The sequence below is a fragment of the Chionomys nivalis genome, chromosome 13, assembly GCF_950005125.1.
Source record: "Chionomys nivalis chromosome 13, mChiNiv1.1, whole genome shotgun sequence".
In the NCBI taxonomy this organism is placed as follows: Eukaryota; Metazoa; Chordata; class Mammalia; order Rodentia; family Cricetidae; genus Chionomys; species Chionomys nivalis.
In genome coordinates, this window is record NC_080098.1 from 27,469,353 (window position 1) to 27,496,729 (window position 27,377).

A 27,377-nucleotide genomic window follows, 5' to 3' on the forward strand; every position below is an offset into this window, starting at 1 on the left:
AATTTTCTTTTTTCTGTTGAGTCTTTGTGTAGTTTGGGTATCAGGGCAAATGTGATCTCATAGAAGGAATTGAGCAATTTTCCTTCTGTTTTTATTTTTGTTGAGTAATTTGATAAATGATCGGGGACCTCTGAGTGTCAACCTATGTCCCCTCAGGTCCAGAAGAAGACTTACAGAAAATGCGGGACTTAGAACTGAGGGCGAAGTGAATGCTCCATTACACACTTTTCTGCATCAGTTTCTTTATTTTCCTGCCGGTCTCCTCCTGTTCTGTAACATTTCCAGTTTATATACCACACAAAACAAAGCAATTCTCTGAGCTTGGATGCCCTTTTATCTTTGAAGGTCCCAAGTGTGATCTATATGAAAGACTCCTTTCCTCACTGCATGTCCTGCCAAATGGAAGATAGAGGCAGGGAGGTGGCTTCTAATGTATCTCAGGGAACGAAACAAGAGATTAGACTGTGGGAACCAAGGTTACTGACTGTGCAACTGAACTTCCCACTGGAAGTCCCACAGAATGCGGGGGTGGGGAGAATTGTGCCCTAATAATCCATACTCTGCTGAATTTTGCACCAAGGGAGAATGCTTATGGCTTCACAGGAGATCCACTGTGAGTATCAGTCGATATGCCGAAGGTGGTAGGTCCAGCACCTTGCGAATTGCGTTTTCCTCTGGTTGGTCAGCCTTCTGCCTTATCAGCGAAATCTCACTGCATGATTCCTGCAGACCGCAGAAAAATATTGGTATTAATTCTTCTTTGAAAGTCGTGCAGAATTCTGCCCTACAGTCATCTGGCCTTGAACTTTTGTTGTTGTTGAGAGACTTTTAATGATTGTTTCTATTTCACTACCAGTTATAGGTCTAATGAAACTGTTTACCTGATCTTGATTTAATTTGGTAGGTGGTAGTGATTGAGAAACTTATCCATTTCTTGGAGATTTTCCAATTTGTTGGAGAATAGGTTTTTTCTTTCTTTCTTTTCTTCTTCTCTCTCTTTTTTATTCATTTTACATGCCAACTGCAGTTCCCCTCCCTCCTTCCTCCTGCCTGCCCTGCTCTCCCAGAAAGACAAACATGATATGTTCTCACTCATAAGTGGATATTAGATGTACAGCGAAGAATAACCAGGCTACAGTTCACATTTCTCTCCACATTGCACAAGCTGCTCCAAGTGTGTATCTTTCTCATCTCTCCAACAAATACTTGCTGTCTTAGGGCTTTTATTGAGAGATAACATGACCATGGCCATGCTTAGAAAAGAAAACATTTAATTGGCACTGGCTTACAGTTTCAGAGAGGCTTAGTTCATTATTGCCATGGCTTCTCACCATGGTGGCATGTAGGCAGACATTGTGCTGGAGAAGGAGTTGATAGTTCTGTATCTTGATCCACAGGCAGTAGAAGGAGACTATGTGCCATACTGGGAATAGCTTGAACATATAAGACCGCAGAGCCTGCCCCCACAGTGACACACTTCCTCCATTAAGGCTACACCTACTCCAGCCAGGCCACATCTCCTAACAGTGTCACTCCCTCTGGGCCAAGCATTCAAACACATGAGTCTATGGAGGCTATTCCTATTCAAACCATTATACTTCCTTATGGTAGTGGCACTCACCACCTGCCACCCATGCTGAATGGTGGGGCAGCTTCAGAATACAGATTTTTGGAGGATGTCCTTATGATTCTCTGGATTTCCTCGGTATCTGTTGTTATTCTGTTAGTATGCTTTATTTATTTATTTACTTAGGGAATGGAGACAATGATATTGAAAGATAGAGATACCAATGACCAATGACTGTTGACTCTTATTATTTTGCTATGTTGTTGAGTGTGTGTTTGTGTGTGTATGTGCATATGCATGCTCATGTGTTTGCATATGTGTGTGTTTCTCTTCATTTGACTGGGATTACTTATCCCCTGTGTTTTCATGGCTGTAGTTAACCTCCTTAGGTTAGAGATTCTCTCTTAGCACCATCTGCATTTGTGGATAAATATTGCTTAAATTTGGTTTTATCATGGAATATCTTATTTTCTCCATCCATGGTGACTAAGAGTTTTGCTAGGTATAGTAGTCTGGGCTGGCACCTATGGTATCTTGGAGTCTACAGCTCATCTGTTTAGGACTTTATGGGTTTTAGGGTCTCCATTGAGAAGCCAGGTGTAATTCTAATAGGTCTGCCTTTATATATTACTTGGTCATTTTCCCTTGAGATTTTTAATATTATTTCTTTATTCTGTATGTTTAGTGTTTTGATTACTATGTGGCAAGGGGACTTTCTTTCCTGGTCCAATCTATTTGGTGTTCTATATACTTCTTATACCTTTACAGAACCTCCTTCTTTAGGTTATAATTTTTTTTCTATGATTTTGTTGAAAACATTTCCTGGACCTTTAACTGGCTTTATTCCCCTTCCTCTATTCTTTTTTTTTTTTTTTTTTTTTTGGTTTTTCGAGACAGGGTTTCTCTGTGGTTTTGGAGCCTATCCTGGAACTAGCTCTTGTAGACCAGGCTGGTCTCGAACTCACAGAGATCCGCCTGCCTCTGCCTCCCAAGTGCTGGGATTAAAGGCGTGCACCACCACCGCCCGGCTACCTCTATTCTTATTATTCTTAGATTTGGTCTTTCCTTAGTGTCCTGTTTTCCTGGATGCTCAATTTCTTTGGCTAATCCATCTATTTTTCCTATACTATCCTCAACACCTGAGATTTCCTTTACATTTCTTGTATTCTGCTGTAGAAGCTTGCCTCCGTAGTTCTTCTTCAAATGCCCATTTTTTTTTTGTTTCCAGCATTTCCTCAGTTTTTTTTTTCTGATTAAATCTCTATATTCAGGTCTTGAACAGTTTTATTCATTTCCCTGCACTATTTGTGTTTTCCTGGATTTATTTAAGGGATTTATTCATTTTTTCACACTGTTTGTATTTTTCTAAAAAGATTTATTTCATACATAAGGGCCTCTATCATTTTCATACAGGTTATTTTTAGATCATTTTTTATGGGTTCAGTTATGTTGGAATATTCAGTGCCTGCTGTGGTAGGGTTGCTGGGCTCCAGGGTAGACATTGTCCTGGTCATTATTAAGTGTGTTTTTACACTCATGTCTAGACATCTGATTGAGGGTATCTGATTTTGTCTTTGTCGGGTTAGTGTTTCGTTTCTTGGCTTCTGCTTCCTACCTGGATTTTATGAAAGCGTGTTGATTGTGTTATCATCATCATCGTCATCATCATCATCGTCATTTATGCCCCGGCTTAAGCCTGCATGGACAGCCCATTTATGGTGGTTTTCCAGTTGTTCCTATTCTGGGCAGTCCTAGATGCTTGTGTTATTATCATACCCAAGGTTCCACAGTCTTCCTTTATGCTGTCTATCCAACATATTTTTTGGCCTTCCTCTTTGCCTTATCCTATGCACTCCTCCAAGCAGTGCTACCTTTGGGTATCTGCTGTCATGCGTTCTCATAACATGACTGAAGTATGTCAAGTGCTGTTGCTATAGTTTACTTTCTTGTGTAGATGGAGATGTTTTGTAATATCATCGTTGTACAACCTGTCTCTTCGTGTGATACTCAGAATCCTCCTGAGACTTGCCATCTCAAACACATTCAGCCGCTGTTCTGGGGCGCATTTCATTGTCCAGGATTCAGGGTTGTAAAAAAGCCAGCTCAAGACAAGTGAACTGGAAAAAAGCAAAGCAAAAAGTAAGCTGAGGAGGTTGGAAGAGGAAGATCTTTGGGATCCACAGGATATGAGAACAGTTGGGTCAGGGAAGGTTACTACAGATGTTCTGCTGTAAAGCTGAGGACAATATTGGGGGATTCGTTCTTGGGGAACAGAGGGAGAAGAGGAGATCTGCAAGCAGCCTACCTGGTTTTCTGGGGTTGTGGGTTATTGGGGGATGCCTGCTGGAGATGGAGGCTGGGATGATGGGATGAGTTGGTTGAAGGAAGGTTAAGGGAGAAAATCTTTGTGATTTGTTGGGGATGGACTCAGGGAGGAAAGGTAGACTGTGTGGTTCTTTTTCTATAAAGCAGGATATGAGATAGGGAGGAATTGGATCTAGAGGAGCAGGAGAGGTGTGGACCTACTGTCAGCCAACCTGCCCTGCTCTGTTACTCTTTTGTAATTTCCCACTTGAATACAAAATATTCAGATAGTATCCATCTCATAATTCCTTCTCCAGGATACATCACACTATTTTTTTTATGAAATTTGGGTCTTCTTCAGCAAGCACCTTTCCCTGCTGAGCCATCTCACTGCCTAGGTCTGTGATTCTAATAAAGTGATGAGGGTGAATGGTTTTTAGCACATCTGTTCTAATTGCCATGTGATAAGCAAAAACCTCCTTATCTGCTGTTGAGTCAGATACCACTTAAAGCCTAGAAGTTTGAGCTTGGAATGTAGTTCAGTTTGTAGAGTGCTTATTTACCATGCATGAAGCCCCAAATTCAGTCTCCAGAACCACATAAACCTGGTGTGGTGCTGTACATCTGCACTCCTAGCACTTGGAAGGTAAAGGCAGAATGATCAGAAGTTCAAGGTTATCCTCTGCTACAGAATGATTTTGAGGATAGCCTGGGCTGTATGAGATTCTGTATAAAAACCAACCAACCAACAAACCCATCTTCCTGAAACCCCACAAGACACGACATTGAGTTGTTACGTGAAATGCGTTGCTGTTGAGCTGAGTCACAGCAGGTTCCTCTCTTCTGTGTTAGATGACAGGTCCTGGAGGGCAATCAGCACACAGCACTTTCCAGTTTTAGAAAGCCCCAGAGAGGAACAAGCTCAATGAAGTTCTGTTTCACCCACAGCCTTCCCTGCCAACCTGAGAAGCGACAAGGCAGTTAGAGGTGGAAGACGTTCTGATTATCTCCACAGTCAGTGACTGGGCGACCTTGGACAAAACACCTGGCTTTGGGTGCTTTGGCTTTCTTGTCTGTGTACCAGGCTGGTGGGAGTAAGGGCTCCTCAAATTCTTAAACAATCAAAATATTGTAATGCTGCAATATGGAATCAAACCACAAGATGGGAGTATTAGCTAATACTTAGGAGAGGTAGTACAAAATGCAAGCACTTCAGACTCCTTGGTCAGCAGGATTTTGTGTTGAAATCCAAAATTCAGTCTCTCTAACCAACATAAAGTGGTAGGAAAGAACAGACGCCATAGAGCTGTTCTTCAGCTTCCACTGTACGTAAACACCCACACACTAAGCTAGAAGAAAACACTGTAAGTCGGCCACCTCAATTAAATGTTTACCTTTATAAGAATTGCTGTGGTCACAGTGTGTTTTCACAGAAACAGAAACCTTAACTAACAGGACATAATTTTACTCTTTTTTGTTCTCATAATGACTAAATTGGTACCATGAGCTGGGGTACTGTTGTGATAGGCTGGACCATGTATTTGTTTGGAGGAATTCTGACTTTGATACTTTGTGTTTTTGAAGTGTTGAGAATTCAGAAGTTCAGAGAGTTAGTTCTGGTTGTTTTACTGTTTAGCTTGTGTTGAGAAAGTCATTTCAACATCCTGGCCTTACCAAATATAATAATCAATACCAACAAGGTAGCATTTACAGAAGCTCAAGGTGACTGAAGTGCATAAAGGATACCGGACATAATTTAACTCTTTTTTGTTCTCATAATGACTAAATGAGGCCATTTACTGCATATAATCCTAATGAATTTCCTATAACATGGAATTTAATAGTATTTCATTTATGTTTCTCATCTGTAAACGCTGGGGTTTAGAATAGATGCCTTTCTGTAATTTCTTTTCAACACTTGGGATTTATAACATGGTCCATCTGAACTTTCTATAATCCATTTGTCTTGTCCTATGAGACAATAGAAGAAAATTATTTATGAGCTTTATCTCAGACTTCCTGTAATTTGATTGTTTGCAATGGGCTAAGTCATTATCTTCAAAAATATCAAGACCTAATGCCCAGGACCTGTGATAGTGGCTTACAGAGTTTAAATATGTGATTTTAAATAGGGGTCTAACATTGTGACTTGTCTAGGTGTTTCCTGAGTGTAACCACAGGGATAAAGATGTTTCTCTCCCCAGTCCAGGTCTCAAATACAGGGTGTGTTTCTTTCTCTGACTCTGGGTTCAGAGTCAGGGTGCTCAGTGATTGGTCTGTTTTCTGCTCCAGTTGTCCCTTTTACCCTACAAAACCCTTCACCACCTTGTGGAGTGCTTCAGTCAGTCATGTGCTGCTGGGAAGGAACACCGCAGCTTGAGACATGTATAACAAGCTGAATAGACGTCTCCTATTCAGAGGCTGGAAAGGCCAAGAACAAGGTATTAGCAACAAGTGTCTAGTGAGGGCCTGGTCTCTCTGCTTCCAAGATTGTGCCTTGAACCTTGCATTTCTTAGAGGTGAGTAACATTGTTTTTCACCTGGTGGAAGATCAGATGAGAGAGGTCATTGCTGTTGGCTCGTCATGTAGTAGCATGGATCTATACATGTGAACAGAGCTCTCATGGTGTAAATTCTTCCTAAGAGGTTCTATTTCCTAATGCAGTTTCAGGGGAGATTGAGTTTCTAATATATGACATTTGGAGGACATATTGAAACCATAGCATGGAATATCTTTCTAGATTATTTATTTTATAGTTATATAATACAAGATACAGTGAATATTGGTGTAGCAATACTTGATTATGACATGTGTGATAATGGATCCTAATTGTCAAAGTTTTTATATCCAAAATTTATTCAAGTTTATATTTATTTATACACATATACATATATATTTATTTATATATTTGATCTAATGTATCCTAGGCTGGCCTTGAACTTGCACTGTGACTGATAATGACCTTGAACTTCTGATCCTTCTACCTCTACCTCTCAAGTGCTGAGAGTATAGGTATATACTACTATATCCTATTTATATGATGCTAGGGACAAAATCCAGGACTTTGTATGAAGCATGCTTTCTATACAATTGAGCTGCATCCAAGCCTTCAAGTGTGTTTAATTGGGTTGTTTTCCCATTCCCCTTGATTCAGAGTATTTTAAATTCTGCCTCATTCCTTCTGTACTCCTTGCTTTCCCCCCTGTAGACTAGCAGAAGAGAGTGAAGCAGCTAACACAGACCACTATCATTTGTGTGACTAAAGATAGTGGTAATAGCACAGCATCCTGAAGATTTCACATCTATGGATTGGAATCAAGGTTCTCCATCTGGTACTTCTTTCTTATTTTTCCTCTTTTTTGTTTTTGGGAGAGGCATCTAGTCACTAAAAGGTTGTAACCTTTGGAAAGTTATTCGTCACCTTGATTGGATTGAGAATTACCTAGGGGTCTGGGATAAATTTTCTAGGGAATGTTAGATCTTAAGATCTCTGACACAACAAATGGATGATTTGTTTTGATGACTTTTATCATATGATTCAGCTAGCGAGAAGGGATGGATGATACTAGGTAAGGTGGGACCCTCCTGAAGAAGTGGTCCACTGGGTATGTGACTTTTCATACATTTACAAAACTCTGGAAGATTATCTCTTTTTCTGCTCTCTTCATATGGTTGGGGAAGTAAGAATGGAATGGGTTATTTCAAAAAGTTGATCATAAGGGATACTGTTTATTTCTGTTTCTTTAGCATCTCAAGAAAAAGTCTATGGAATCTACCAAAATAGCTATAGATGTTGGATTCCGCCACATTGATTGTTCTCACTTCTACCAAAATGAAGAAGAGGTGGCTCAGGCCATTCGAAGCAAGATTGAAGATGGCACTGTGAAAAGGGAAGATATATTCTACACTTCAAAGGTTAAATACACAGTATACAATCATGCAAATTAATGAAGGGGGATGTATTCAGATGATATAGTGTGGTTAAACCTGTCGTTGGTGAATTGTATTTATAGGTCAATCTTTTAATTCACGCATGCCCACCTATCAGATTCCGTACTAAACATGGGAGGTGACAGCTGCCTCAGCATTGCTGCATTTCAGTCTATAAGCTTCGTGCAAATTCCCATTGCTTTTGAGACTCTTCTAAAAATGCTATGACTTAGCATGAGCTATGTTATCAGAGAAAGCTCTTCTGGGACTACAAGTCCCTTATGTTCTGAATGATTTTCCAAAATTATAATTATGAATATAAATCACATCGACAGATAAGACAGAACATTATATAAATAACCCTCTGGATGTTAAATTAAGAAATAGCTAAAGTGTCTAGTACTGTGTCCACAATATATTAAAATATATAAAGTTTTTTTAGTTATATAAATTAAAGGGATACTGAAGTTTTTCCCATTGAGTTTAGTGTATAGGAGAATTAAAATATTAAATTGCTCTCTAGACATAATTACAGTACAAATTGATAATGTATTTATATATTAAGAAATTTCCTTCAATTTTTCATATTTACTAATAACAACCACTAATATAAATTTTTTAAAATTTATTTATTTATTAAAGATTTCTGCCTCCTCCCCACCACCGCCTCCCATTTCCCTCCCCCTCCCCCGATCAATTCCCCCTCCCTCTTCAGCCCAAAGAGCAATCAGGGTTTCCTGCCCTGTGGGAAGTCCAAGGACCCCCCACCTCCATCCAGGTCTAGTAAGGTGAGCATCCAAACTGCCTAGGCTTCCACAAAGCCAGTACGTGCAGTAGGATCAAAAACCCATTGTCATTGTTCTTCAGTTCTCAGCAGTCCTCATTGTCCGCTATGTTCAGCAAGTCTGGTTTTATCCCATGCTTTTTCCGACCCAGGCCAGCTGGCCTTGGTGAGTTCCCGATAGAACATCCCCATTGTCTCAGTGTGTGGGTGCACCCCTCGCGGTCCTGAGTTCCTTGCTCGTGCTCTCTCTCCTTCTGCTCCTGATTTGGACCTTGAGATTTCAGTCCGGTGCTCCAATGTGGGTCTCTGTCTCTGTCTCCTTTCATCTCTTGATGGAGGTTAATATTCAGGAGGATGCTTATATGTTTTTCTTTGGGTTCCCCTTCTTATTTAGCATCTCTAGGATCTCGAATTATAGGCTCAATGTCCTTTATTTATGGCTAGAAACCAAATATGAGTGAGTACATCCCATGTTCCTCTTTTTGGGTCTGGCTTACCTCACTCAGGATAGTGCTTTCTATTTCCGTCCATTTGTATGCAAAATTCAAGAAGTCATTGTTTTTTACTGCCGAGTAGTACTCTAATATGTATATATTCCATACTTTCTTCATCCATTCTTCCATTGAAGGGCATCTAGGTAGTTTCCAGGTTCTGGCTATTACCCTAATATAAAAATTTACGTAGATGGACACCATAAAATATTCATGATGAAAGCAAATATTTTTCTTGTTAATTTTAAGGTGAAATTTTAAGTTGAAAATGTCTCAGTACCAGGTGACAGAAAGCAACTGATTATAGCAATTTATCAATATCTAGCACAACTCCCATTTTCCGTATTTTGTAGCTTTGGTCAACTTCTCATCGTCCAGAGTTGGTCAGACCCAGCTTGGAAAGTTCACTGAGGAAACTTAATTTGGACTACGTTGACCTCTATCTCATCCATTTCCCAGTGTCTCTGAAGGTAGGCACTTTGTAATATCAAACTGTCTAACTTCAACTCTCACATGATCTTCATTTTGTGAGTAGAAGGATTTAATATATAAAAATTTATATAATCTCAATTTATTTAATAAGAGTTATAAAACAAGGTGTGACTGCAGAAATAGTGGAAGGAAAGAACTGATTCCTACAAGTTATTCTATGATCATCACTGTGCTGTACACAAACACACACACACACACAAACAGAAATAAATAAAGGCAGGGAGGGGAGCAGAGAAAAATGTAGAGCTCAATCAAAATCAAAATTAATAAATAAACAAATTGAAGTAAGAAAACTTAAACACACTCCTCAGGATAACTTACATGAAAATGTTTACCACATCATGTAAATGAGCAAAACTTTGGAAATATCTTCACTTAGTTCTACCCTGACTCTGTACTATTAGAGGTCTAGTCAGTTTTGTTTCAGCCATTTCTATTATGATAATAAGGCCTTTAGCTCAAAGCTCAAGCTCATTTATATTTGATGGCTTCCTGCATGTTCCAACATCAAAGTCCACCTTGCAGAAAAACAATTAATTTTTTCTCACTTCCCTAATTTTCTATCATTCATGCACTCAGAGTACTAAAGGCCATGGTTTGGAGCCCTGATTATTTATCCTGTGTCAAGCTTACAACTCATAATTGCCTGAAATCATTGCCATGACACTAGTGAAACAGTCAGAGAAAGATGGACATTGCAACAGGGAAATATATAGGTGTATTAAAAATAGTGTGTCAACTACTACATGACATAGGCTATGAAAACGTATTGTTTATTATTACACATAGCATATGGAAAGTAAAGTCCTGTTGCTGATAGAAAGCCCTTAAACTCTGCATAAAAGACTTTATTAATATAAGAAAAATTGTTCCATCTTTGTTAGGGGTTTAATTCCCAGACATGAATTTATCTGGGAGCATAGCTACAGGAAGAGATGTTAAAATGCTAAGCCCTTTCTAATGACTGCAACTATTCCAGCCAGGGGACAGTCTTTTACCTCAAGATGAGCATGGAAATTTAATACTTGACACAGTGGATCTCTGTGCGACATGGGAGGTGAGTGACGATAATAAATGCCACAGAAGAAATAGAGAAGGAGAAAGTAAGAAAATATGATGGCTGAAAAAAAATAAAAAAAAAGAAAATATGATGGCTGAGTGATTAGCCCTTCAAAGACTCTGTGAACATCTCAGAAAAAAGGACAGGAAAAATGTAAGAGCCATAAGATAGAAAGATGAATACTGTGTTCTGGGCGTGACACAGGCAATGTAGACGTGATCCCTCAGCAGATGCCCACCCCCCACCCCCAATAGGCCTGCACAAGATCGAGTCTGCCAGCAGCCAATTATCAACCCTGGAAGGACTCTTGGGGCTCTATCCTTCTCTGGTGAACTTTTTACTGGTGATGGATTCTAGGGAAGGGGCAATTGTTGTCTTCAGTTGGCTATCCATTCAGGAACCCACCAGGTTCCAACAGATATTTCCAAATCTGTGATCACATAAATAATCCTGGTTAAATTCTGAAGGCCTCAAAACAGAAGGAAATGAATGCTGAAAAGAGGCTTGTAGGGAGGGAAGACAGGTAATAGATGTGGGAGAGAGATTAAGAGGTTATGGGGATTACAGTATTTTGAAGGCATTATATAATATAGGACATTGTCAAAGAACCAATTCGGTGAATGTTGTTGACAAAAGGAGAGAGGTCCAGTTCGCACAACTGCACGTGTAAGAAACGGATGAGTTCTCTTTGTTGTAGACATTATGGCCTTTCTCATGAATGTTCTGCTTAAGTAGTAGGAAAATGCATAGTAAAACCAAAGTGAACGTGGAGGATCACAGTAACCTGCTTTCCTCCCTATATGATAATCATGATTGCCCAAGGAGAGCACAGGACTTTATCTTATTGTTACCACCTTTTCTGATATTTACTTTATTAATTATCAGTTCTTACCAATAACTACTGACCAGCTTCACTTTCTTTTTTTTTTCACCATTCTTTCTACCAACACTGCTTCATATTTCAATCAAATTCCAATTGTGTATATTATTCTCCACCCATATTTTCTTCCCAGGCCATGGAGAAGTGTAAGGATGCAGGATTAGCCAAGTCCATCGGGGTGTCAAACTTTAACCGTAGGCTGCTGGAAATGATTCTGAAGAAACCAGGTCTCAAATATAAGCCTGTGTGCAATCAGGTGAGCTCCTTTATTCATTTTCCTTCAGGCTTTCTCTGTTTCCTTCATGTCCTGTTGACAGGTGTCTATGTGTCCCCCCTATTTGCTCATCTTTCTTTTGTAGAGCAAAAGGTACTAAGAGTAGAGTCTTCATCCAGGGTTCTTGAAGGGCTCATAATTATATCTTTGCTTGGAAAATAAAACAATGATGCGGGGAGACCATAGTGTGAAAACAGTTTAGAGAAGTCAAGGTTATCATCTGGAGATGAAATCATTAGCCATACTTCAGAAGGAAGATTTACTTATACCTGATGTACTACTGATCAGCCAGAGACTGAGTCAATAAAGAACAGTGGAGAGTAGGCAATACTGGTAGTAGCTGAAATCCACACTGATGAAACTGTACCAATACTTAAGAGTTGATCCAGTGCCTAACTGCATCAATTGTGTGCTGCTGATGTGATCTGAGATACTTTTTATAACTTACATATAAGGAATGTGGGCTTGGCAGTGGTATGCATGCCTTTAGTTCCAGTACTTGCAAGGCAAGAGCAGATGGATCTCTGTGAATATGAGGCCAGCCTGAGCTACAAAATGAGTTTCAGGACAGCCAGGACTACACACACACAAAAAAAACCAAACCCTAACTTAGAAAAAAAAGGAAGACATGTGTTCTCAGTTGGAAAAATGTGACATGTATGTTTTGGGTACAAGTGACATATTATTTTCAAATATAAATGTTATAAATGTCAAAGAAATAACACAGAAATAATATTTTGTATATCAGTTATATAACGAATCACATTCAAAGTTTTTGGACATTTGTAATAACGATACAACATATCAGTGTGTCCAAAAAGTCATTCTCAACCTTCCTAATGCTACATCCCTTTAATGCAATTCCTTAAGTTGTGCTGACTCTCAACCATAAAGTTATTTTCATTGATACTTCATAACTGTAATTTGCTACTGTTAGAAATTGTATCTGACATGCCAGATATTTGATATGTGACCCTGTAAAAGGGTCATTCAACCCAAAGGGATCATGGCCCACAGTTGAGAACCACTTGTCTAAAATGATTGAGTTATACCATATTTTATAATACAGGCAAATGCAAGTATCTATATCTGAACATGTATTTAAGAATCCATTGAAAATAAATTATAGAAATAACTATTTACTCCTACATACTACACAACATACCAACTGAAAAAATCAAGTACTCTCATCCATTATTGTCGTTCGAGCATTAGATCAAAGGAAGTTAAAAATTAGTGGAGTTTCCAACTTTAACTGAAGGTGGCTAGAGTTAAAAAAAAATTAAGCCAGACCTTAAATATTCTAGCAACTAGTGATGCCAGATGTGATCATTTAGTAAAGCTAGACATAATCAGATCTCTTCTTTTTAAAGGTAAGATGTTTTTTCTTTTGTTGAAAATATATTTTTCTCACATAATATATCTTGATTAGAGTTTTCCCTCCTTCTGCATTTCACCCTACCTCCTCTCCCATCTAGCTCTCATTAGGAAAACAAAAGGCTTCTAGGGGATAATAATAAAATAAAATAGAACAAAGACGAATACATCAGAAAAAGACAAAACAAAATGAAAAAAATCAGCACAAGAAGCAGAAACGCACTGGTTTGCTCACTCAGAAATCCACACAAACCATTAAACTGGAAGTCATAATATATATGCAAAGGTCTATGGGGGCACATATTTATCTAAACATAAAAATATGTGATTTTAGATTAGATAGATAAGATAAATTTTAAAAAGTGACATTATGAGACAAGAAATATCCAAAGATGTTGATTGAATTTGTTTCTCTTGGCCATATACTACTGGGCATGCAGCCTACCTTTAAGAGTAATTTGTTTCCCTAGTGAGAACACTTTGTTTTTTTGTGTTTTTTTTTTTTTTTTTTTTTTTGAGTACCAATAGGTCTTTCTTTTCCGAAGGAAGAAGGGAAGAGAAAGTCAGCACGTGTTACAAAATGATTATACGATGGGAATATAAGTACCCGGGTATAGTAAAAGTGAACCATGAAATAAACACCCCGGTGGTGGGGCCACCAAAACCCAAGGGGGCTCAGTCTCCTGCAGTTCAAGACAGAGAAGGGATCAGGGAAAGGACAGACAAGTACACACTTTCCCCACTCCTCCTTGAATTTCCCATAAATTCAAGATTTCTCACAAAGCTTTGGTTTCTAGCAGTAAACATGGAGTTACATTCGTACATCTCCTAGTATCAATCTTTTGGCCACTTTGACATAAGCTTCTTGCACCTGCATTAAGTTCCTGAGTGACTTATACATTCATTTTCCCTTTTCTGGTCTTTACATGGAAGGCCCCACAATTGCTTCTCTCATAGACTAGGTTGGTTTGATTCATCCAAAGGCGAATCGCACCAAGAAATGGTCTTGCCAAGGAAAAGTGGCTCACCTGCAATGCCTGCATTGAGGAGGCTAAGGCAGGAGGATAGCCAAGAATCTGAGGTTAACCTGGGCTACAGAGAGACCCTGTCTCAAAATAAACAACCAAGATTCTTGACTGAGTTTGGGAACAAGGGGTAAGTGAGGTTCATGGCTTCCTCAGAATTCTTACATGGGTCTTTCAAGAGTTGTACAGACTTCAAGAAGTAAATGTGTCTAAATTTCCCTATGAGAGAGAAGAGGGCAGTATAGGAGCGGTTTTAAAGTCAGAGAGTGTAGTCCAGAATGGGAGACAGGGGAAGAGAATATGGAAACCATGTTCCAGAGGCTCAGGCTGAGAAGAGGACCCACACTTAGGCTTCATGCTGTCATCTGGTGCAGAACTTTCTGTCAAAGATGCTTTGGCTATTTTTCTCTCAATACAAAAAGTTTTGTAAACAATAAAACCCCAAAAGAACATGAAGACCGACATCCTATTTACACAGCTAGGCCGCCTAGCAGTCACAGACTCTGACAGTGAAGTCCTACAAAGGCCAGACGAACACATCAACTAGGGGGGACAGCATTTGGTGGCGACGAGAAACCAGGATCAGACACACACACACCACCCATTGTGTTCTATTGCGTTTGCCCCGTTTCAACATAGTGAGGTAGGTTTGCGATGATCTCACAGCATGTAAACGACTGATGCCTCCTTAAACTCCCCCATAGCAAAAGAATAGCCTCCCGCTCCTGTGCCTCAATTCTGGGCTTCTAGGAGCAGGGCAGGGCTGTGGATCTCTTCCTCTTCCTCTCGGAAGTAGGCAGGCTTTCACTGAGATGTGGGGGCCTGCTGGGCCTTCAGTGGACAGGAGGCCACCATATGGTTGATGCTTTGGCAGAAATGGCACTTCTTGGGCTGGGGCGGCAGCTTGCATTCGTTGGCATGATGGTCCAGACCACCACAATTATAGCACCTGTCTCCTTTGGATCTTCATTTCTGTGTGTTCTTCCCCTTTGGCCGCCGCTCACTCCCAATACAGAACACTCCACCAGGGCCAGTGGCTCGGATGGATTCCAGACCCTTGGCCGACTTCTTAAAAATGAACTCTATGGCCTCCCCCTCCTTGAGGCTTTGGAAACCCTCCATGTGCAGCTTATTCTGGTGCACAAAGACGTCCACCGGGGGGTCGAGCGCGACCCCAGCGCGGGCGGTCATGGACAGGAAGCCGAACCCCAGGCGCACGTTGAACCATTTACAGATGCCGGCCCCGTGCAGCAGCTGCGGCGAGCCGCATCAGCCGGCGCCTCCTGGGGCCCCTTCTCCGCTGCCTTGGCGCAGCCACCTGCAAACTGTTGGTTGGACACCGAGCCCATGGTCGTAGGCTGAGCCCGTGGCTCCGGGCCCCAGGTCGGGCGGCTGCTGGCCCCAGAGAAGTCTGGAGGCAAAGGGGTGGTTCGGAGAAGAGGCTGATACATCTTCCCCCGCACCGTGAGAACACTTTGGAGGAAACTAAATTTTCATTTACAAATGGTTATCAGTTGGAGACTGATTCTGTGTTAGAGATGGAGACTTTGATCCACTTCTTACTGGTCTAGGAACACCATCTGGTTCATACCTCTGCAGGCCCTGTGCAACCTGCCTCAGACTCTGCATGTTGATTCTATTGATTTAATGGTCATTTTTTTCTTAGTGTCCTCCATCCCAATTGACTCTTATGCTCTTTCCACTTCCTCTTCTATAAAGGCCCCTGAACTCTGGGGCCAGAGATTTGATGGGAACATCCCCTTTAGGGGTAGATGTCCGAACGTCTTTCAGTGTCCAGAGACCCACATCTACTACAGAAGAAAGTTGCTCTAATAATGGCTGATTAAGGCACGGATCAATAAGCACAGCAGAATGTCATTAGGAGTCATTTTTCTGTTATATTCTTTAGGTAGAACAGTAGCATCTGCCTTTACCCTAGGTCCCAGGACTGTCTTTAGGTATGTAGCAACCAAGTAATGTCAGGGTTCGATCTCAGTGAGCGGGCCTTAAGATAAATTACATATTATTTTGTTACTCCCACAAGCTTTGTGCCACCATTGCACTAGCATATCTTGCAGGCAGGACACCACTGTAGAACAAAAGGATTGCACCTGGGTTGGTGTTTACATTTCTTGTTTGGTAGCACACAGAGTATCTTCCTGTACCAAAGACTCTAGAATGTAGGCACTAGCTCAACCCCCCCTTCCCCCCCCTTCAGTGAGTTGTGTAGGTGCTGTCTTCAGCAATGGGTTTGGCCCTCAGTTTGCAGAGGGCAAGCTAAAGTCTTAGCAACAGCCTGGGCTCTTTGGGAATTCCCGTGGGACCCCTTTGGCCAACAACCCAATTAGATGTACCCTAATACCAGTAGTAAGTGCTTCATTTGGCATCAAAAGATGGCTAGTTAGGACTCTGTCTTCCCCATTATTTGGTGATTTCATTTAGATCGCTTTCATTTATGAATACGTTTTAGGAAGTTTTGACCACATTGGGTTTCTTTTCTACCCTGCAAATGGCCCTTAGTCTTAGCTGCCCCTCCCGTGTTCACTCCCTCATCAGCATCTCCCTAGTACCTCCCCACTTTTTCCTCCTGTTTCAGTTCCTCCCCCTATCCATTCATAAATATATATTCAATTTCCCTTTCCTAACAAGATCTATCTGTACCCTCTAATCCCTTACTCTATGTCTAACCTCTGTGGTTATATGGATTGTAATTTGGTTTTCTTTGACTTAACAGCTTACTACCCACATATAAATGAATACATACCATATTTGTCTTTCTGGGTCTGGTGTGCGTCTCCCTCTCTCTTTCCTTCTTCGTAATTTATTTATTCTTGTTTTAATGCAGAAATCCACTCAGTATCATTGGCACAATTTCTAACAACTTCCTGTTTTCTTTCAGACCATATCTCAACTGAATATTTGGCCAAATCCTTGCTTTAGTCAAGAGTCAATATTCAAAGCCCTATGAGTTCATAGAGTTTTTCATGTCTCCCACAGTAAAAATTGGTATTTAGCATCCAAGATCTGGCCAATGGGGTTATTGAATCTCAAGAAAATTGTTGTATTTTAACTTCCCAAGAGAGATATTAAATTTATTTGAAAAAATCATGATATGGTATTGATACTCTCAATTCCAATTTAATGCTAATATTATTTTATCCAGCTTCCTTCCTTTAATATTTCTTTGATATTAATAAATGATTTCATATAATTTTATACCTTTCTATTATGTTTACAGGTTGAATGTCACCCTTACCTCAACCAGAGCAAGATGCTGGATTACTGCAAGATGAATGACATCATTCTGGTTGCCTATGGTGCTCTGGGAACTCAGAGATATAAAAATTGGTAATAAGAACAGGAGAAGTTATCTCTAAGTCACAACTCTTTGTTCTATAATATCCAGGTTTCTGGAATTTACTCTCAGTCAGAAAGGCTCCAGAGAATGATCAACTAGTTCATTGACTACATTTGAGAATTCCTGGACCCTTGTGGCCATTTTCATCCCTGTTCAACCCTAGCAACATATTTCTGGAAACTGTCTTTCCTTCCAGTACTATTGAGGATACCCCAGTTCTCTTGGAAGATCCAGTTCTTTGTGCCATGGCAAAAAAGTACAAACGGACTCCTGCCCTGATTGCCCTTCGCTACCAGCTGCAGCGTGGGATTGTGGTCCTGGCCAAGAGTTTCAATGAGGAGCATATCAGAGAGAACATGCAGGTGACAGGGCACTAAAGCTGTGTCCTTCATGAGTCCCACAGCTTTAAGTTTTAATTTTAGAATTTTCAAGTGTACAAAAAGCTTAATAAATTAAGCTGTACATCTCTTATCTAAATTTTTCAGCATTTAAATTCTTGGTATTTTATTATTTCTCTATAACACTCTTTTAGAGTAACACCAATCAGTTACGGACCCATGTGTTAATACTGTAACAGTTAGTGATCATCTTTTTTTTTTTAAATGATAAAACTGGTTGGAATTATATATAATGAGTCATCTTCCAGTTAGTTTCTGAGTCCTTTGACCAGGATTCATTAATAATTGGGCAATTCCTACTTGAAGTAATATTGAAAATGACTTTTCTCCCTCATCCTAAGTTTTCGTGGCTAGGATATAGAAACGCAAGTGTATCTATGATAATTACTGAAGTATATTTTCAAAACTGTCTCTGCATGTCGTTAACTCTTTCACATACATAACATTAGCTCTTTTGAATCCTGTCAGCTCTTTCTGCTCCAGCTTCCTTTGAAATCTTGGTCTGTAGATTTACATATTATATGTGCCCATATACTTTCTATTTAATTTTTAAATCTGGATTTCAATGTTTTGCTTGATGACTTTAAAAACTGGGGGGACCTCCTCAGATGTTTTAAGTATTGTCTGTTGTTTCAGATTGACAAATGTTCTCCATAAATATATATTTAAAATAGAATTTCTTCTTCTATAACAGGTTTTTGATTTCCAGTTGGCTTCAGATCATATGAAAATTCTAGATGGCTTGGACAGAAATTTACGGTATTTTCCTGCTGATATGTAAGTAACTTTCATAGCCTTTGTAATTTTGATGGTTATCTCCTTGAGGAGAGTATATTAATAGCATGTCTGTCAGAAGTTACCTCAGCATGAGGAAGTCAAAGAACACTTAGAGTCAGACAAGGCACAGATTTCAAGAATTCTCTTTCTAGACTCAGTCAGAGTTTTACTCTTGGACACAGCAAAAGAAAAGTGAATGCATTTGCAGGGTCACCTTGATCTGACGTGCCTGCCCCTCTTGTGGCAACGTCACAGAATGTGCTGGGAGAGCCCACATCATTGCTGAGTCTATATTGTCCCTGCAGATCTTTTGATTCTATGTTTATCCTGGGTATTTCAATGTCACATATTCAAATATTGTAGTGATCAATTTCACAGTATCATCTCTAAAATCTGTCCAATTTCTTATCAGACCAAAGGCAATTCCATCATCTTTGTGTCACAGGTCAGCAGCTCTTACCTGTCTCCATATGGAATTGGCTTTAATAATATCAAACCTCTTATTTCCTCTGCATTGTATGTGTGTTCAGGACTTAGACAAACATTTTCTCAAGAATGTCTGGATTGTTGTGGTAAATAAAACACTATTTATACTCAACGGACAATCATTACTCTCCTTCATGCTACCTATAACTCTATATAATTTACAAAACAATGTATAATATAAAGAGATTAATCAAATAATATTTTGCTTAACCTCTTCTATTATATTATTATAATTATATTATTTTACACTGTTATTACATTCTATAATCTCTTATTCAAAGAGATGGAAATACTGGCAAGCAATCAGTGATTTTTGTTCCTATTAAAATGATAAATCATTTTATCACTTTCATGCTGCTATAGAGTAAATGCCTTGGACATGGAACTTTAGTCTTATAAATGACATTCCTTCTAGTTCTGAATCTAACAAAGCATAGCCTGTACAATTATCAGCTAATGAATAATTGATGGTTGTATAAAACTGACAATAAGTTGCTATCAATTTATCACTTCAGAGTAGTTTTTAACTGTTTATTACTTTCTAACTTGGTGTGTATGTGTTCTCACACAAACCCTGCATGTGAAGGTTGGAGGATAACTTGCAGCCATCGATCCTGTCCTCCTACCATGCGGGTCCCTAGTATCTAACTTAGGTCACCTGGGATGGCAGCAAACACTTTTAGCTGCTGAGCCATCTCACTATCCCCCCCCCCCAAATATTCATTATTATCAAATACATAACTTGACTTACCCAATTTAAAATAAGACAAAATCAGTTTCTGCTTCATTGAGAATTTGAAGGATTAAAGAAATGGTTTTTTTTTCTTTATAGAACGGTGTATATATTTGAACTACTAACTCTGGGTTCTCTATGTGTTAAGTTCCAAGGAATATGTGTATGAACAGTTCCTTTGTTCTTCCTCAGTTCTATTATGAAATACTGTTTGTAAAAGTAAGAACACATGTCATATGAATTATCACAAAAAAAGTATTCAACTTTCACCTCAGTGGTCAGCTCTGTTGAAATTGAAAACTAGAAATTGTCACCGGGCACATTGTTCATTGTTTTCTCTTTCATTGTTCTCTCTCATTGCAGATTCAAGGCTCATTCCAGCTTTCCATTCTGTGATGAGTATTAACCCTTTGCCATGGGTTCTGTTCGAAGCTCTTGTGTGTGATACTGGACTCTCATATAATGAAGCTGGGTACATAACCTTCAATCCATGCTGCTTAGAAACTCACCCTCAGTTTGAGCTATGAATATATGTCAGGTAGCAAAAGCACCTAATTTTAGTTCTTTTCTTTAAATAAATAAAAATAATTTGCTTCAGCCTCACCTACTCCTGTGTGAATATTGTGTATATATACCTTGAATGCTTTACCTCTTCCTACCCCATTAAAACCTCAAACTGATTTATCTGGATATTCATGAACAGTGTTTAAGAGATAACAGCTTTTTTATTGACATATCTAGAGTAGGTACAATTAGAGTGTTCATTCTTTTGGGAAGTAGCAATTAGAAGAGATTGATCAATAAGTGTTTCTCCTGACCTTCAAACAACAAGAAAATGTATCACATGTGGTCTGGAAGGCAAGATACACGTGAGAAGAGCAGTTAACAGTCTCAGAAACTCAAAGATTAGAACTACAAGAAGCTAGAGAATGTATTCTCTGTAGAAGGCTTTGGAGGGAGCCAAGAGGGGAGTCGGTTTTCAAGGGTCTTGAGTTCCATAGTATATAATCATATCCACTGTATCACAGGATGAATTTGTAGATGAGAAATGGAATTCCAACTAAATTCTGCTGTGTCCTGATTCCAACCCATATAAAGGCAACATACAAGGGTTCCCTTCTGTAGAAACAAGCAATTCCCTTGTTTTTCCAAGATACTCTAAGAGACCTGTATTTTAAAATTTCTTATGTATAAATGCTAATGAGCTATTGGTATAACCTGTTATACCAAATACACACACACACACACACACACACACACACACACATCTCTTTATTAAAGGTCCTACCTGCAGGTGCCAGTGGATTTTCTCATTCTATTTGTATTACATAGTTTCTATTCATACAATGCCAGAAGATTATATAATGTCATAGCATACATTTTATCAGAAATTTAATTTATATTATCTGAGTCAGAGTCCCTCAGATATAAACAAGCTTGCCATGTCTTGCTGGTAATCTGAGCTGATTACTCCTCATCAAAATATCCAGTGATGACTGTGATCTTTTATACTGGTTAATGTTTTCTAAGATTCTCTGGAACATAAACACATCCAAGCTCTGGATAATTGAACTATACACATAGGTCACTTCTGGTGCCATTTTCCAGCCAAAGTCATCATTGATATACATGTCTTTTGTAATGAATCTTCACACTGGTGGCTTTCTCAGAGAAGTGATATACTCCATGACTAGATGCATTATTGTAAATGGTGAACCAACTTATATTTTCCCACTGTATCACACATCAGATGCCAGTGATATGGTCAGACTATTATTGGAGGATTCTTGCCTAGTCTACATGGCTTACCTATGTGATGTGTGCTATGAATATGTTTTATTATCATTGGTTAGTAAAGAAGCTTCTTTGTCCTATGGCAGGGCAGAATATAGCAAGGCTGAAAGAGATACATGTATAGAGAGATTAGGTATATCAAGGAGATGCCATGTAGCTGCCAAAGAGTAACATGCCAGTACCAGCAAGCCACATCCCACTGGCAATATACAGGTTAATAGAAATGGATTAATTTAAGATGTAAGTGCTAGCTAGAAACATGCATAAGCTATTGGCCAAACAGTCTTGTAATTAATATAGTTTCTGTGTGAGTATTTAGGTCTGGGCAGCTGGGAACAAATGAGCAGTCTTCACTTACACGTATGAGGACTCAATAATGAAGGGCTTGCTAAATCTATATTGGTACTGTGTGCTGTAGATATTATAAACTCTCATTTCACCCCCTGAGCTTTATAAGTCTGTGTCTCCAAAATGTTATACAATAGAATTTTAACCTGCTTGATCACCTTCAAGAAGCATGTTTAATTTGAAGACATGCCATCTCTTTAAGTAAATATTTAATATGTAGATGATAATCAAGCAAATAATCCCATAAATGAATCACCTTCCTAGCTGTAGCTTTGGCCCTACAAACTTCTAAGTTTCAAGGACATTTACAAGTCATCATATCTTCCCTTATAAGTTTTCAAGAAATGCTCTTTAAAGGTCCCATGTTCACAAAGATGTTATCTCTATGTAACATACTCGTTTCCTCACACTCTCATTTTGAAAAGTCATTCTGTCTTCTACAGAATGGATTATATAGTTGAGGACAGATGACATCCCAAGTCCCAATGTCAACACCCTGTTTAAAAGGAACTCCAATAGATCTTTATAGGACCCCTGCAAACATGTAACTCTACTTTGCTAGTCCTAGTATCTTTGCAAGTTAATAAGCTTGAAGCTCCACCTCCTCTGAGTCATTGAAAGAAATTAAAATAATTGAATCTAAGACAGTACCAGATGACCAGACAGCTAGTAATATTTCTCTAATGTCTTCTAGTAAATGCCAATCAAATCAAGGAATGATCAGGGAAGAAATTCTAACACTTTTTATGATGCCCACCCCCAACTACACTGAGTAAATCCAGATGAGAAATCTGAACAGAGATATGTAGAGAGAATAGGTGGAGTCAAGGAGATGCCATGTGGTTGCTGAAGGAGAAAGATGCCCCCAGAACTTTCCTAGTAGGTCATAGCCTCGTGGTGATACACAGATTAATAGAAATGGGTTAATTCAAGATGTAAGAGCTAGCTAGAAATATGCCTGAGTCATTGCTCAAACAGTGTTGTAATTAATATAGTTGCTGCGTTATTGTTTGGGTATGGACAGGCGAGAAAAAAACAAGCAGTCTGATTACAAAATGCCATCCCCTGACTGTGGCATGGATCCATATAAGACCTAAAAAAGCTTTCAAAAAAAGAGGGCTTCTAGATTCACAAAAATGGGAGCCAAATACAGCTTCTCTGTAGCCGCATGTTTTCAGATAGGTTCTGTTTGCTATATACAAGCAGAGGCATGGTTCATTTAAGAGAAATCTTCCTGACTCAGACTTAGCAGCAAAAACTGTGCAAGTCCTTTAAGAGCCTGCTTTCTGGTTTGTGATGGCAGCAGGAACTCTGGCTTGTTCAGGAGGTCCTGCACTTAAATGGGATTTGTGAGTAGTGTGGTACTAGTTGCTTAATAGTGACACAGACCCTCTGTGTCCCTGAAGCTGGGGTGGTGAGCCTGGCTTGCAGAGGTGGTGAACTTACCTTTGCCATGTTGATTGAACTGGGTGGAGTCAACAGGCGGGGCTGCAGAGTTGGTCCTAGCCATACCTACTTAGTATTTTTTTTAAAGTTAGTCCTGCTTAGAAAATGTTTACACATTTGCAATAAAGACAGATTCTGACAAAAATAAACCTCTGAATGGGTCACAGTGTGTTTAAAATGCATATAGGCTGGAGAGAGAGGGAAAAGAATATAGACAGTTATAAAAAGAAGTAAATGGTTTTAAAAAATAAAGCAAAGTCTTTAAAGAGACAGTAAAGTAATATAAATAAGTACTAACAGTCATAGATTAAAGGAGTAAAGAAAAATAAGTAACATAAAGACGGAATATACATAGAGAGTCTGAATTATGTGTATTATTGTGTTTTCCTTGATCTATCTGACTGCAGAGAGACATTTGATTCTGGGGGCTGCTAAGTTAAGTAAACATAAAGGTATCTTGACTTCAAAATTTGGGTCTAAGGATATGTTGCTTTGGAAAAGAGGTTCAGATTTTGTTTCCACACAATTTGAGAACCTATGGATTCCTTCTAGGCTAATATGGTTTGATGAACAAGATCCACTGAAAGGTCTCCATGAACTTTAAAAATAGTTTGCCCAATGAACAGCAGGAAGCAGTTTGGATAAAGCTATGCCCAAATTCTCAAAATTATTATTTATAAATGTTTATTTTATTTTAAAGTGAGATAAGATATAGAGATGAATATGTTTTATTGGTATGGAATTTGGTCTTCTGATACAAATTTAAAGTCAATTTTGTTACACTGTATGTATGTATTTCTGCTCTTGTTTAAGGTATTGTGTTTGTGCAGCTATTTTAAAAATATAATGTATATGCCAAGATATTTTATGACATCTTATTTGACGTTCTAACACCTTTGAAAAAAATTTCACCATGTAACTTTCATATTCACAAACTTATAGGACTGGATTTTGTTAACTATATACTATCAACAGCAAAAACAGTTTTCTATGGGTAAATTATTAATAACATAACAATATACACATTGGTACTTTTACTAACTTGAAATATGCAGTTGCAGGTGCTGGAACAACTGCTTGTTTCAAGAGGGAGTTGAGAAGACTTTGGTTATGAAGAACTATCGATCTTGTAAATAAAATGCTAATGTCTGCGTCAAAAATATAATTTATAGTTAAGAAATACAGGTTACTAGATATATAATATCATCTTTAATAGTCAAACTTGTAGCCATGTTATGTTTTCTAGATGTACAGAGATATATTTCAGACAGATAGGTATTCTTCAAATCTTTCAAAGACCTACAGAATATGGCAGTTAATGTTTTAAGTACCTAGGACTTTTCACGACAATGAGACACATTTGCTCCTGGCAGTATCAATCTATTTCAAGAGGATGATGGGCATTGAAGAGGTTCCTTGTGGAGTTTGCTAGCCATTTGGGCAAGAAACTGTTCTTGTCTGGACTTCTTGATGGCATGCTGTATGAACTGGACATGCAGGACCCACAGTAAAAGGGCTGCTGAACTTGCCAAAAGAGGTTAGACAGTCCTTCAGATTCCTGCTTCATGAAAGTGTCTGCCAGACATTCTTCAGGACACAGAAAAAAGTGACTGACACACTGCCAATATAGACTAAACAGTCTTTCAAATTTCCTGTTTCATGGAAAAGTTTCTAAGATATATGGGACGGTAGGCTGAAGATGGATGCCCCAGTGTTACAGAAAAACTTTGGGTGACTATCTAGGCAGTGAAATGTGTCTGTCAATTCTAGAGTTTTGGAATTTTCTTACAATGCACTTACTATTTATTTAGGTAATATTTTGTCCTTCTGTGATCTTTGATGGAGTTGGAGACAAATAGTTATAGTTTTCCTTTTTATAATAAATATAAAGTAGATATAAAACTTTAGATTCACAAATATAGCATATTATTTTCCTTAATTTGCCAAATGTAAATGGGCTAAATACTGTAACTATAATTCTTGCTTGATTACTATTTTGTCTATGTAATTTTTCTATGTTAAAGTTAAAACCTTCCTTTTTATTTAGACAGAAAATAGGAGCTGATGTAGGATTCCACTCTGTATGTTGTGAATATGTTTTATTATCATTGGTTAATAAAGAAGTTGTTTTGGCCAATGCCTTAGCACAGTAAAGCCAGGAGTGAAATTCAAACAGAGAGATACATATAGAGAGAGTAGGCAGACTCCAGGAGACACCATATAGGTGCCAAAGAAGGCAGATGCCGGAACCTTACCCGGTAAGCCATAGCCTCGTGGTGATACACAGAATAATAGAAATGGGTTAATTTAACATGTAAGAGTTAGTTAATAAGAAGTCTATTCCAATAGTCCAAGCAGTGGTGTAATTAATATAGATTCTGTGTGTGTATTTGGGTTTGCACAGCTGGGAAACGAATGAGTAGCCTCTGTTTACAAAATGTTTTCCAGTTTATGACAGAAACAGACAAATTTGACAAAGAAACAAGTATGTCATATGTTCTTATATTTGTCAAATGTCATATCCACCAAATGTTGATATGGAAGGCATTTCTTGTCTCTAATAGGACTGGGAAAATATGGGAAACTTACAAAGGCCGACAGTAAACACAAAGGTTTTATATTCCTCAAATGATACAAATAGAGAAGTGGCCCTGATCCTGTACCAGACGATCCATCAGAGAGGTGAGTGTGTACCTGACCGGCCGGTGGAGCCCCCCTCCCTGGAAAGGGAACATAGACACTCTTCAACCCCTAAACTTTCTGGTCATTCAGTGGGGGCTTCTCTCCACAGTTACTGCCTTTCTCTTTGTATCCCATCCAAGCTTGCTCCCAGGCACCCCTTCCCTTTGGCAGGGTCATAGGATCCCCCAACCCAGCCCTCTTTGGGGCTGAGGGTCTGGGGACAAAGTGGTGAATGCAACTGCACACGAGTTCCTTTGTTTCACTGAGCCTGCACACAGCAAGCACACCATTTTGTCTGCGAGATCCCTGGCTAGCAAGTGGCCCTGATCCTGTACCAGAAGATCCAACTGAGAGCATTTGAAAGAAGACATGGGCAAGCACCAATGCAAGAATTCCTCCAACAATATGAAAAACAACATGATAACACCAGAATCCAATGAACATACAACAGGAAGACTTGAACACCCTAATCCAGAAGAAGAAGAAATAGACATTATGAAAGTCATAGAGTCCCTTAAACAGGATATGAAAAACTCCCTTAAAGAAATGGATGAGAAGAATAACAAAAAGTTTGAAGAAATGAATAAATTCCTAAAAGATACCCTAGGAAACCAAGAAAAAACAATCAAACAGGTAATGGTAACAGTTCAAAGACTTGAAAACTGAAATGGAGGTAATGAAGAAAACACAAACCAAGGGATGGCTGGATATGGAAAATCTGGGTAAACGAACAGGGACTACAGAGACAAGCATAACCAACAGAATATAAGAGATAGAAGAAAAAATCTCAGATTCTGAAGACACTATAGAGAAAATAAATGCACTGATTAAAGAAAATAGCAAATCCAACAAATTCTCACCACAAAACATCCAGGAAATCTGGGACATCATAAAAAGACCAAAACTAAGAATAATAGGGGTAGAAGAAGGCCCAGAAAATATATTCAACAAAATTATAGAAGAAAACTTTACTAACCTAAAGAAGGATATTCCTTGAAGGTACAAGAAGCATACAGAACACCGAATAGACTGGATCAAAAAAAAATCCCCTCATTATATAATAATCAAAACACAAAACATACAGAATAAAAAAAGAATATTAAAAGCTGCAAATGAAAAAGGTCAAGTAACTTATAAAGGTAAACCTGTCAGAATTACACCTGACTTCTC

The 27,377-nt window shown here is 38.8% G+C and overlaps 1 protein-coding gene and 1 pseudogene across 1 annotated transcript; one reads left to right on the forward strand and one right to left on the reverse strand.

Annotated features, from left to right (window-relative positions):
- Positions 1-629: 629 nt before the first annotated feature.
- LOC130886130 (aldo-keto reductase family 1 member C18-like) lies at positions 630-20,343 on the forward strand. Its single transcript, XM_057788029.1, has 9 exons — positions 630-746; positions 7,620-7,787; positions 9,431-9,547; positions 10,549-10,626; positions 11,643-11,765; positions 17,424-17,533; positions 17,740-17,905; positions 18,636-18,718; positions 20,301-20,343. The coding sequence occupies exons 1-9, from the start codon at positions 630-632 to the stop codon at positions 20,341-20,343; spliced, it is 1,005 nt and encodes a 334-aa protein (XP_057644012.1).
- On the reverse strand, positions 14,918-15,534 carry LOC130885816 (protein lin-28 homolog A-like; annotated as a pseudogene).
- Positions 20,344-27,377: the final 7,034 nt, after the last annotated feature.